General features: G+C 42.3%; 1 protein-coding gene across 1 annotated transcript in view; it reads left to right on the forward strand.

Moving 5' to 3' along the window:
- Window positions 1-9,707, forward strand: part of PLXNA2 (plexin A2) — a 321,397-nt gene extending 311,690 nt beyond the window's left edge. The window contains exons 32-33 of the mRNA XM_032794137.2: window positions 1,057-3,878; window positions 4,243-9,707. Of these exons, the coding sequence (XP_032650028.1) occupies window positions 1,057-1,152 (96 nt within the window). The 3' untranslated portion in view covers window positions 1,153-3,878; window positions 4,243-9,707. The remainder of the gene's footprint in view (window positions 1-1,056; window positions 3,879-4,242) is intronic.
- The last annotated feature ends 3,796 nt before the right edge of the window (window positions 9,708-13,503 follow it).

Consider the following 13,503-nt stretch of genomic DNA (forward strand, 5'->3'; position numbering starts at 1 on the left):
TGGTAGGGCAGCATGGTTGAAGCTTGCACTGCTGCTATCTGTGCTGTACCTGTGCTGTGCGTCAGTAGGCGGCTTTGGTCTCCAAAGCTGCCAGTGTAGCACATCCCATGAGAACGAATCCCTTGAAGCGTTGTGTGGGCAGCTCTGAATTCCTGAACCTGGGTGCACCATCGGTCCAGTCCACTTCCAAATGCAGGGAAAAATCGTCCTGCCCCAGCAAACTCTGTCACAAATCCCAGCATCCTCTGGAAACTTCCAGTATGGCACAAATTTCATGTCACAGCAAAGCTGGCAGCATCGGCTCCTTTAATGAATGTATCACTTGAAACCAAGTTCTCGCCATCTGTTCCACCCCTTCATTTTCATTGTGAGAAGAACCTGTTTTGCAATTACATCCATTAAAAGGAAGGTTTTTGTCATTTAATTGCATGTATGCATTTATGATACAATGCCACAGCCATCTTCCGATTGGAGACTAAAATCTCATAACTTTCATGCTAAATGAGACAGAGGATGTAGAGTCAACAGTATAAGAGCAGGGAAATGATTGTGTTGATGATATAACATGCAGCAAACAGTCCAACAAATAAATCAGCATGGCTGGGAATGGAAGGGCACTCAGTGCTTTGTCTTTTGTTAGTTAAGTTTCGTTGAAGGAACAAAACTAAGGGGAGGGATTGACAGCAACAGGCCAGCCTCAGCCCTCCAAGTGCGGAGAGCATTCAGATTGGGGAGTGACCCGTAAGTCTCAGGTGACCCTCCCAAGTCCTGGGCAAGGCTTGCCAGACCTGTACTGGCTCAGCAGCATTAACTTAGCCTGCCCCAAGTACTTCTGTTTTACCAGTTTCACTCACCACTGCTGCTGTGTTGCCCAGGGAAGGGAGTTCAGTAAACTGGACCCATCCTAGGTATCTTTGCTGCATGTTATCATTAACACCTAGAGTCCATCTCTAAGTATTTTTCTCTCTTTATTTATTTATGCCCCTCATCTCCCCTTCTTTCTTTCTCTCTCCTTTCTGGAGTGTTTTTACATTAATCTTGTTTATTTTGCACCAGATCATCGGGGCTCTGGAGCAGGATGAGCAGGCGCGCAGGCAGCGCTTGGCATACAAAGTAGAACAGCTTATCTGTGCCATGTCTATTGAGAGCTGAAGAAAGGAGATGGTGCTCCTAGGACCAGAAGGAACTAGTTACCCTTGGGAATGAAGAGTATGAACAAGCAAGGAAGGCACTGGACCCACAGAAATACTGAAACATCCTCTGGGGGAAGCAGGGATTGTCCCAGATATTAAGTTCAAAATCATTTAGATTCCAGTTTGAAAGGACAGTGCATCTCAACGCAAAATAGGATCAAGCTGGAGTAATTCTTAAAGTCATGTATGTGGAAGGAAGAAACCTGAGAAGTCTGGATGCATCCGTGACTACTATTTTGCATGAAAATCATTTGATATATATTAGGAAATAATGAAAACTGTATGTAAAGGGTTTAAAAAAAAGAGGGAAAGAAAAAAATTAAAGCAACCACAGTGGCCACACAGATAATTCAGCCAACAAAATTCAGTTCCAAATTCTCTCTCACTCGTCAGTTTCCCGTGGTGTGTGGCTCAGAGATTCTGCAAATAGACTCCTATGCTAATCCGAAAAATTGGAAAATTAAATTATTCCTGTTCCTGGGAACTTTTAAAAAATATGAGCACAAGTTTGCACCAAACCTTTTTACACAAAGGAAGATAATAGTTTAGCTGGAAATAAATCCAGTGGCACCAGAAAGAACTTGACCTGAATTACAGAACCATCAGATCATCTAAACCTGTTTGTCTTGAAATCCAGCTTTATCTATGTATTTATATAGTGTCAATATATAGATATTATATATATATTTTTTAAATCCCACTTACTGTTGAATGATGGTAGGTCTGATTTTAAACATTTTTCTCTTTTATTTCCATTCCGTTTCAACACACAGCTCCACCCCGGTGTAAAGATTCCACGGTATTTTTGTTTGCTTCACTCATGTTCCTGAAGAATGTTCTGCCCTTTGTGGCATTTGAAACTAAGGAAGTCATATACTGTTTAAACTGAAATTGGGGCATTGTAGGTTTCTACAGGTGCAATTTAAGCAAAACCAGTTGGCTGATCTTGCCGTCGAGCAGAGCTAGGCTGAGACTGACTTAGTTGCTTGGGCTGTTAGTTGACTAGTGTTATTTTGTTCCAGCCACAATGTGATTTCTTGCAGTAAAAAAAAACAAACTAAAACCAATGTTTACAGCAAGTCATACTTGAAAAGCGTAGACCTAGCAAGATAACATATTTATTGCTTTTCTGTTTGAGACACACTTATACGTACCCATAAGATCAGGATAGACTCCAATTGCATTTTTCTCTCAGCATATGCAAGGTCACCCAAAGGTGAAGCATAGGACTTTGTTTTTGTTGGGGAGAGGGAGAATCTTTACTCACAGCGAGAGAAAGTCCAAAACGACGCACTCCGAGTGCCAGCCAACATTGTCACCTTTGTCTCTGTATCTCATTGTTAGGTTCAGTTTCCAACTGGCCATAACAGCCCATCTTTTCATGGACAGCGAAAAGCAAATGTTTGTGAGTGTCTTTCCTTTAAAAGAAACCAAAGCTTTCCTGTCCCTTTAAAGAGTGCCACGCGGGGCACGGAATGCTGTAAATATTTCTCTCTGTAATAAATATTGATATTTGTGCAGACTGCAGTGGGGGAGGATGAGGTGATTAGACCTAATGGAAACAAAAGTATCGACCATATGAGCCTTGGTGGTTGCAGCAAAATAGCTACCAGAGTTTGTTTAATGGAATCAAAACCAGACTTGAAAATGACCAGCCTTAAGTTTCCTTGTGGAGAGGCAGAGTGTGCTAGCCTCGGGCTAATTGTCATCTCACTCTGATTCTTTAGCCATCCCTGAAATGGAGAGAGTACTAATAATTGGGGTGCAAGAGGATTAGCTAATCTTTCTCAACACAAAGTACTGTTCAAAACCTGGTTGAAGTCAGTGAGGTCAAGAGCGCTCAGTACTTTGCAGGGGTGGGGGCTAAATCCTGCTGCTACCCAAGCAAAATAATCTCTCAACCGCAGGATTCAATTAAAAGTAACAATATGCTCCCAAAAGATTAATAAAGGGTGTGAGAAGAGAAGGGAGGCCCTATATTACTGAGGTCAGAGAGACTCATAACTACAGTGTTGGGCAGTATGAATCAGCTGTCTTAGAGGATCAAATACTTCTCATCTGCATTTGCTTAAATATCATACATTGGGATCTGCCAGCATGGACCACTCGGTTCATATAGAGTCATGCTGAAGTTGTTGGGACTCCACCTAGATGCAAGGATCTGTACTGATGGATCCATATGGAAGATCAGGGCCTTAGTCTGCTCTCAATCTGTGTCTCAAAGAAAATTCCATTTTGATAACTACCTGCACCATTTCAGCAGAAGGGTGTGAGAGGACTGTGTCAAATTATTGCTGTGCAGGTTAAGAACACTATATTAACTACACAGTGAGAGTCCCAGACTGTTAGTTTTCTAGTCTAAATGCAGCCAACAGAGGGGAAGGGGAGGGGAAAAACATTCAGAGAAGTACTCAGGAAACTTGCTGTTTTAATTACAATTCATGAAAAGCCATGCCAAGTCCACTTTCTTCTGATAATCTGCCTTTGAGAGTTTCTCTGGGTCCTATTAATAGCCTGAAAGAAATACTAATGACTGACCCTGTGCAATAAGCCAAAGCTTTTGACATTCACAATAGCCTAAGCTTTGCAACTAGAAGGCTCTGATTTACTGACACATTGGGAGAGCAGGGCAAGGAAGGGAATATGAGAAGCAGCACAGAATACAGGCTGCCCGTTACCAAGAGAGTTCCCTTCTCAGCAGGAGCGGCGCTAGGGTTTGTGACGCCCTAGACGGACGGCCGTTTCGCCACCCCGCGCAGCTCTGGTGGAGCTGCCGCAGTCGTGCCAGCGGGCGGTCCACTGGTCTAAAGGCTCCGGTGGACCTGCCGCAGGCATGACTGCGGTAGGTCCGCTGGAGCCTTTAGAACAGCGCACCGTCCGCCGGCACAACTCCAGCAGCTCCACCGGAGCTGCCACAGCAGCACACTGTCCGCCGGCATGACTGTGGTAGGTCCACCGGAGCCGCGTGCTGCTTCCCCGGCAAAATGCCGCCCCCTAAAAATTCTGGCACCCTAGGCCATTGCTTCGGTCACCTAAATGGTAGCACCAGCCCTGCTTCTCAGGGACCCTTTGCCTGTATGGTGAGCCTGATATCAAAGAGAAAACATGTAGAAATGTCGAGGCTGTCCTGGTAAAGGCCTAACATCACAGTGTTTTGTGTAGCTGATAAATTTAATACCCAATCATTAGAGCAATTACTAACCTGACATGTTTGCTGCTGACATTACAGAAGAGTGGAGCACATCACATTTGTGATAGCCTCTAAAAAATTCAGTTTTGTCAGGGTGTTTTTGTTTGGTTGTTTTTTGTTGTTCACAAAGATCCACACCAAATGGTTTATGCGAATGTTTTTGAGCCCCGCAAACAAGCTATGACCATTGGTTCAGGTATTCATAGTTGCCTGATTGGTCAGCCAAGTCAAATGGTCTTATTTTTGCTTTCAGGATGTCTCCCAAGCACTTCTGTGCTGAATACTAACTTGCACCAGACTGACAATAAGGTTTGAAGATTGTGAAGGCAAATGCCTGGTTTTTCTTTACCCAGAATGTTAGTGAACGATAGTTTTCAGTATCCACTCTGCTCTGTGTAGCACATAATGGCCCAGATGCCTTCATGTCCATTCATTTTAAATCCTTTATTTAACAAGGCCTATGCCACTTTCTTTCTCCCTGGAATGGCTGGCTTGTTGCATCTCCCTGAGCTTTGACTCCTGGCAGGAAACATCATACAAACTCTTTGCCCTTCTCTATGTCCAGTTCCTCAGGATTTATTCCTTTGTTGAGTTCATTTCTCCGGTCAAGGCTGAAATCCTGAGTGCATTACAGAGCCTAGATCAGGGGTAGGCAACCTATGCCACACATGCCGAAGGTGGCACGTGAGCTGATTTTCAGTGGTACTCTCACTGCCCGGGTCCTGGCCACGGTCCGGGGGGCTTTGCATTTTAATTTAATTTTAAATGAAGCATTTTAAAAACCTTATTTACTTTGCATACAATAATAATTTAGTTATATATTATAGACTTTTAGAATGAGACCTTCTAAAAATGTTAACATGTGTGACTGGCATGTGAAACCTTAAATTAGAGCAAATAAATGAAGACTGGGCACACCACTTCTGAAAGGTTGCTGACCCCTGGCCTAGATCTCCCTACGTAAGTGCCTCTGCCTGAGTGGCTCTCTGCAGAAGATTTCTTTACTGGAGAAATACCATGTCCATGGTTGTGTGTGGGTGTTCTACCACTCCTCTGCTGGATGAAATATGTCAGTCCTGCCTAGTTGTTTTGTTTTTGTCCTTTAGCAACTCTCTCGCCCTCTGCTGGCTGGCGGCTTGAAAAGAGGCTGTATTATTCCTAGTCCTGTTGAAAGGTAAAAAAGAGTAGGGAAAAATTACAATGATTACAGGGCCTGGAGGGACTGATTTAAGAGGAAGGATGAAAAGAACTGAACATGTATAACTTGGCTAAGTGATGAGCAGAGGGATAATATATCTATATTCCATGAATACTTGTAAGCACAGAGTAGGGAGAGAATATTTGAGGTTAATAACTAGGGGTATTTGGAGCCAACTGAGCAAAAGGGGAAAATGTTTAACTGATTACCAGAATCTGTTAAGACTGCGGAATAGTCTCCCAAGGGACGCAGCAGAAGCCTCAGTACTTAAATCAGGTAAAATAGGACTGGAATTAGAGGTGTAGTATAGGGAACACCAGCTGGAGTAGGGATAGACGAGATGTGACCTAGCAAGTCTGTTCCTTTGCTACTTTCTATTATTCTCCTATATAATAGAAGTTTAAAGGAAGTTTGTGGTATGAAACAGCCTGTCCCTTTAGGGCAAGACCCTGGCAGTCTTTGCCCTGTTCTCAGCTCCTTTGTGGGTAAAGCTTCAGATCTCAAAATGGTATTTTCTTTGTATTGCAGGCAAACCTGACTCCAGGTTTGGTTGGTAGGGAGGCACTGAGTTTGCCTTAGATGAAATGATTCCACATCTATTTCAGTGCTTCCCTCCCTGCACAGGGCCAAACTTGGTTTGGTGTTATGAGTCACTAGCCTGCTTTGTTTCAAGGGTTTTGACATCAGAGCAGAAACTGTCATTTCTGGAATTTCTGTGTCTGGTGCTGCTATTTAAATAATTCCTTTTAATCTTCTGCTGGGGAGCAGTATCCTGAGCCATCAAAGAGCCCACTCCAAGGGGTAGCAAAGTGCTAACCAAATGCCTTTCCACTTTGAAAGCCTTTATTAAAAAACCCTATACAAGAGTCCCAGCTTATCAGCAGGCTTGCCTCTGCTGGGACCTTGCTCTTTAGCACCAAAATGCTATGACAGAGAGATGTGGAGGTCATATTGTCTGCTTCTTCCCATAGAGAATGGGTAGGAGGATCTCCCAGTGCTTAACGTGAAGCAAGAGAAATCAGAACAGGAAAACTGCTGAAGCCTTCATAGTGTCTAGCTATATTAAGAATGCCCTGTAGCTATATTAAGAACTGTCATGACAAACAAGCATTTTAAATAAAATAGCCACAGTCCTGCTGCTAATGGGAAACATTGCAGGCAGAGGGAGAAAAGGGAAATGTGTGTGAGTAACGCACTATTTTGAATTTTTAGGATGCAAATCTTTTCCTAGTGCTCTGGCATAATAGGGCCATTGCATGCAGCTGTTCTCCTCTTGTGCCGATGGAATCCTCTCCCTGGTGTGCAATGCTTGTCCTATGCAGTCTAAACACCCAGACAACACAACTCCACTTAAAAAATATATTCTATTGCTAATAAATGTTTTAAATGGATTTTTACCAAAAATCTCACTACCTTCTATACATGTAACAATTTGGCTGGGAATGTTGTTTAAGGATTAGAGTAGAGAGCCTGAGAATCAGGATTTCTGGGGTCCATTCTTGCCTACTGCTGACTCAGAGTGACCCTGGACGTGTCGCTTAGATCCAAGGGTCTAACATTAGCTACTGGTTTGGAATACCTCCGTTTTTGTTGCCCTACATGAGATGCACATAAAGAGTCTGATTTCCCAGAGACACTGAGTGCCCACAACTCCAAAAGAAGTGAAGGGAAGCTGGTCTGTATGCTGCTGTGATGCCCTCCCAATTTCAGGAATTTGACACAGGGTAAAAAATCCTTAAGAATTATTCCTGTAACATTGATTGTTTGTTTTTTTTTAGTCTGCGCCTAGAATGTTTCCCATTAGCAGCAGGGTTGTGTTTTCCCCCTGTCGCTGGCAGTTCTCCTTTCAGTTTCCAGTGCTCTCAGTCTTTGCCTGTCAGGAGAACTCAGTTCAGCAGTCTAAATGAAACAAAAACAGAATGACTTGAATGAGCTGGGACATAAGGGGGAAACTCGATGATGACTGCACTCTGGAGCAAAGACATAAAAAATGTTCAGAGAAAGATAAATAACCAACATCAAAGATGCATGAAAAATACAGCAAAGCGTCAGTCCTCATATTTCAGTATTCCATTGTACCATAAACCTTAAGCCAATAATACAGAGAGCTGTGATGTTGTATATAGTTACTTGCTAGATAAAGCTTGGTGAACAGTCTGATCTGTATATTGAATGTGTCTTCAGTGAAAACTTGATCCCCACCCTAAGTACCCTTCAGCCTTTAACCCTTTGTCCCAGGCTTCTCAGGATCAGCAGGTGAGAGGCGCAGGGCTAATGTATGTGGTAGCAAAAGGATCCTGCAATGTTAATATGGATGGGGCAGCCCCATTTTTTAAATTAGATACTACTTAGGGGAATCTTTTGGGTTAAAAATGTAAAGCTATGCACTGAAGTTTCTAAAGGCAATGCTATTCAGAAGCCACTGGGCTGAATAATCCAAAATGCAAAATTTAAATGTAGGCCAGTCAGACTAGTTTTAAAAGGGGGTAGTTTTTAAAACTGCAAAGGCTTTAAACATGTTTTTCTCTGTTTAAAAGGCTTCACGGAAGAGAAACATCACTGTTCAATTTCCAGTAAGCAATAGTGCAAGGGACTCCCTTCTGCAAGGGACATGGTTACCTCTTACCTTCATAAAGGCTCCCAGTTTGAAAGGAAGACCTTGATTTTTTTCTTCTTGCCTCACAAAAAGTCCCTCCCTTTCCAAAGCTCCTGTGCTAGTTCAAGACAATGTGACAAGCCGATCAGTACAGAAATAGGTGGTGAGCATTTCTTTCCAATTAAGTTAAGGACAAACATCTTATATCAAGCTTTCATAAGCTCTCTGCAACCCTTTGTGATCCCCTCAATGTTTTATTGTACCTGCTGGCAATGGCTCAGATGTGGGGGGACGTTTTGATGACAGCTTGGGGATAATTGAATTGTCAGGAGGGTTTTCCTTCAGCAGGTCAAGGTCCCATTGCATATGCATATCTTTCTGCTGCATCAGCAGTAGTTGAGTGGCTAACACACCTGAGTATCATGTGTTCTGCCCCGGTTAGCAACAAACATGGACTGGAACAAATTGCTTAACAAGCAGGTCATCCTGGGTGTCTGAGACTCATCACTTTGAGGGCTTTACGTGAAATGAATCAGGCCACAATACAAATGACACCATTTGTTTTGACTGTATTGTTAACATTGACGTTGTCTCTGTGTTTATCTTTTTCAGTCTAAAGATTCCCATTTGCCTTTGTGTTATTCAGCCTTCTCCTCCCACCCCCCATGTAAAAAGTCTTCCCCCTTCCCTGCGCAATGGGCAAATAACTCAGATTGGCAGATTCCAGTAAAGCACCCAGAAGTTGGGATACTTATCTGAACTCTCCAGGCCTCTTAGGTCTGCAAAATCAACCCAGAAATCTCCTGCGCTTTCTAGCACTTCCTGCTGCAGATGGGCTGGGGAAATGGTGAAAACAGCCTCTCCTGTAGTATTTGTGTCATTTTGAGTCAGACAGTACATGGATGTGCATATAGGGAAAACCATCAAAAAGTAAATAAGCATCATTCCATAATACTGACTCTGCCATGCTATTTCTTATACTCAAAATGTACTACAGCCAGATACCCCTATGGTACCACGGAGAGTGCTCATAGGGATCTGATATGGAAAATGGTTTAGGGGGTGAGCAAGAAATGGGAACCAAACTTTCTTGAACCTCAAAAAAGGATTGGCTTAAGTTTTTGGATAAAGATTTGCGGGGGTGTAAGGGCTTCTTATTTTGTTTGACCCATCTCTTAAAAATAAACACGTACCACTTACAAGGCAAGCTGTCACGGATAATAAATTGAACTGCATACTTTGCCCACCCTCACACAACTGTAACCTTTCTCTAGCTTTTCCCCCCTTCCCCTTATATTTGACACACTGGAGTTCTGTATAATATTTTTTTTAAAAGATGGTTGTCTGGTTTTTGTTGTTTTTACAAGTGTTGTGGAAAAAAATGTAAGAAAGTTTAAGTATTTAAAAATGTTCCAAGGAAAAAAGTTTTTTTGTTATGCTAATATATGATTGTGTACCTATTGTAAATATGAAACACTCCTATTTTGCAAGCCAAGGACTCACTTTGTACTGTTGTTATATATAAATAAAGTTTACTGGATAAAAAAAAAAAATCCCTAAGTGGATCCTTATTTTCTAGCATGGAGTGTGAGGGATTCATTTTATGCGCTGAGAACACTTGCGAGAAATATTTACTTGCTACGTCGCACCAGTAATAAAGCAGTAACCGGAGATCCAAAGTGAAGTATTTTAATGTCAGATTTATTTCCATAGCATGCCAAGGGCTTGGAAGCCACAAGGCTGGACAAGAAGGTGAAACATTGCCCCCTAGCTTCAAACATACAAAAGACAATTTTTGGTCTATGATTAATGGGGGTGAGGGGAGAATGTTTTTTCCAGTAATAAGTGAAGTAAATCAAGTTGTTTTCCTTGTTATTGGAATGGGAGTGGGGACACGTGTTAACAACTTGCTAAAGAATCTCTCTTTTTATCTTTATTCTAAAGAGCCAAAAAACATGGGAGATCAAGATAACCCAGAATGGCTGCTCTTCATCAAGAGCAGGCGAAAGAATGGTGAAGGGAAACACAACCACAAGTGATTGTATCTGAAGCATTTCTGAAATAACTCCCTGTGTCTGGATGCTTTATATCTGTTTGAGATGAGCCAATTTATCTATCATGCACAAATCTCTTTAAAAAGCTTTCCTCCTCCCCAGATACTGACAGACATTAACTTGTAAAGTGTCAAATTGGGAGGCGGAGTTGTCCAGTGGTTAGAACAATGAATGGGGAGTCACGTTTCCTGTGTTCTGTTTCCAGCTATGCCAGTAAATCACAGAGCCCAGGAGCCAGCAAAGCACTTAAATACATGGCGGCAGCTTCTCGGCTTCTGTTCATTGTCATAGCTTCACAGTTACACCAACTGAGGATAAGTCCCACTCTTTGGACTACTCACATGTTTAAGTGCTTTGCTGGATTGGGGCCTGAATGACATTAGTATTCATCTAGGGTCTGATCAATTGCCCACTGACATCAATGTAATGACTCACACTAGATCAGGTCCTTAAACTCTTTGTGCCTCAGTTTCCCCACCTATAAAGTGATAGTAATAACACCCACCTCTTTCAATTTTTGAGATCCTTCTATGTAAATACAAAGAACCATTATCCTTCTTAAATATCCTTAAGCTCAGAAATGTCATGTGAGGTTTGTTGTTTTATCAACTCAGGGGCAGGAGAGCTCAACTCTCCTTCCCAAATGCATTACCAACTTCAACCCATAAAGAGAGAGCTCTGGGGGGGATCTTTTATCGGCTAAAGTAAATAATGAATAGTTTGAATCTGCTTAGGGGAAGGAGCATGTGAATACTGTTTACAAATAAAGGCAAGGATGAGTTCTGAGCTTTCTCTCCTCCCTGGAGGTGAAATGGATTTGCTTCCTTTTCATAAATTCAAACTAACATTTTAGCAAGCGCTGGGAGCTGTCTGCTGAGTGGTGGGAATCGATGAGTGACTTGCTCAACAGCCTGTCAACTTTAATGACCAATATGGTTGCAATTACAGTGATGAACTTTCTCTAACAGCCTAAAATTACTCTGGTTGATGAGAAGAGACAGAAAAATAGAGTTCTTTAAGGAAGCATAAAAAGGAAATGTGGTTTTCTGTAACATCTCCAAAAGAGGCTTAGCTTGTTTTTAATTTAGAGGGAGATTAAAGAGGATAAATCCAACATGGGATGTCAAAGCTCTAAACACCACACACAGCAGATAATAGCAAAGAGTTGGGTGCTGCATCAGATCAGGACATTGTTTTACACGGGTATATGGCATCTTGACTGCCTATTTTAGTGTTTTGCTAACAGGCAGCCATATTCCGCTCCTATGTGAAGCCAATGCAAATATATCACATTAGTGAGACAATATGATCCTTTGGCAGGTCAGTTTGTCTTGTTTCCCTCAAAGCTAGATAAAACTTCACATGAACAGCAGAAACTATACTTAATCAGAATTACATTTTACATGGCATGCACTTCACATCATCTGCACTGGCAAAGTCAAACAATGCTTAGTAAAGTTAATATAAAATGCAGATAGTGCTGTTACGTAAAGCCTTTGCCCTGTCACCTTTTCATGTCTAACTCAGAAAGCTAGCTGGCTGCACAGATTCCTCGTGCTTTCCCTTTCGAGGGAATCACTGAAAGGGCAACTTCAGAAATCAATTGTTCCTTTCGATTTCACTCCAAGGGAACTCCTGAGCCCAAAGCTCATGGGAAAGGACATTTTTTCCCTTTCCAATTGCTACTTCCTTTCCAGTCTTTCCTCTTCACCACCTCCTCTGGGCCTTTTAATCTCCCTTTGACAGCATCCTTAATACCAGTTTTGCTAGAGCGACTCCAGTAAAGATGGACACAGTTACAGGTGGAGGATATAGCACCCTCCCTCGACAGACCAGATGCCTCTCACTCCCCAGTACCACTCTCCTGTTAACTTTCTACCCAGGCCTGTCAAAGGCTGAAGTGCTATTTTAGGATGCTTATAAAATATGCATAATGCTGTGACCTAGTCTATAAAGTCCTGTACTGTACAGTTTAGCCTCCAGCAATCTGACCTCTGGCACGCTGCTACCAAATTGTCCTTGTTCCAATACAACAAACCATAATTCCAGCTACAAAGCTGCTATTTCAAGAAAGCGTTGTCTTTCGACAACTGACACCATAATTGTTTAAGCACTGATGCGAGCGCTAACTCAACGACTAGAGGGCAGATCCTCAGCGGGTGCAAATTGTCATCACTCTACTGAAGCCAGTGGAGCTATGATAATTTACACTAGTGGAGGATCTCACTACAGTCTTGAGTCTCAACAACAGACAGTGCTGCTTTGTGGTCCACACACCAATACATTTTTATGGTGCGTAGCTTTGAATTCTTTGGTGAAGGAGGGTTTGGGTTTGCATGCAGATGGAGGCCATGCGCGTGTGACTTGAGGGCACATGGTAGTAAAGGTGTAGTGTGTGGAATATATGTGATTGCAGTGTATGGATCTGTGTTGTGGGAGAGGTGTTTACCAATTAGTGATGGAAGTGGATTATTGGATGGGGCTTCTTATGTGCATTGTGAGGGAAAGAGGGGATGTGGGTTGTGGAGGATCCTGTTGTCCCTCACTTCGCCTGCTGTCAGGACAAGTCCACAGACAGCAAGTGTGAGCCATTTCTGACAAACAGTGGATAAAAAGAGGGAAGTGTACCAAAAAAAAAAAAAAATCTAAGTGAGGTGAACAAAATTACTGCTGATCTGTTAGCGTCTTGCAGTGCTTTGGTCTCTGGCCCAGTAATCATGGCTCCATTCGGTGAATCTCATCTCCATGTCCCTGCACCAACACCAGCTCTTACCCTCCTCCACTCCCATCTGTCTGTATTAATGCCAAGCTGTCTCAGAAACTATTTGCTTAGTTTTGATGGCTGCACTTGGCAATTTTAATACAGAGGTTTATTTTCTTCATGAAATAGCAGCAGCATGTTTTTTTATTTACTCTCTAGTCCCTAATTTTTAGTTTTCTTATCCACGACTCCACACGTTCCTCATTTTCATTTGTACTGGGCTTGCTTTCATTTTACCTTCTGAGCATACTGATGCAACCCTTGCTTATTAGTTTTGAACAGTCACTGGACTAGCAGAAAGGTTTCTGAACATCCATTCGTCTGCCTGTCTGCTTATCAAGACAAGCTAATGGAGGTGGCATTTTTTAATTATCAAACACAACCATGGCATCAATTTTGACCTGACATTGTTTTAAATTCCAACATCTTTCTTTTTCTACAAACACTTAGCTTGAGCGTGACACATAACTGAATACAATCAGACAGTTGTTTAAAACTGAGAATAACTCAA

The sequence above is a fragment of the Chelonoidis abingdonii genome, chromosome 4 (genome assembly GCF_003597395.2).
Source record: "Chelonoidis abingdonii isolate Lonesome George chromosome 4, CheloAbing_2.0, whole genome shotgun sequence".
NCBI classification, from domain to species: domain Eukaryota; kingdom Metazoa; phylum Chordata; order Testudines; family Testudinidae; genus Chelonoidis; species Chelonoidis abingdonii.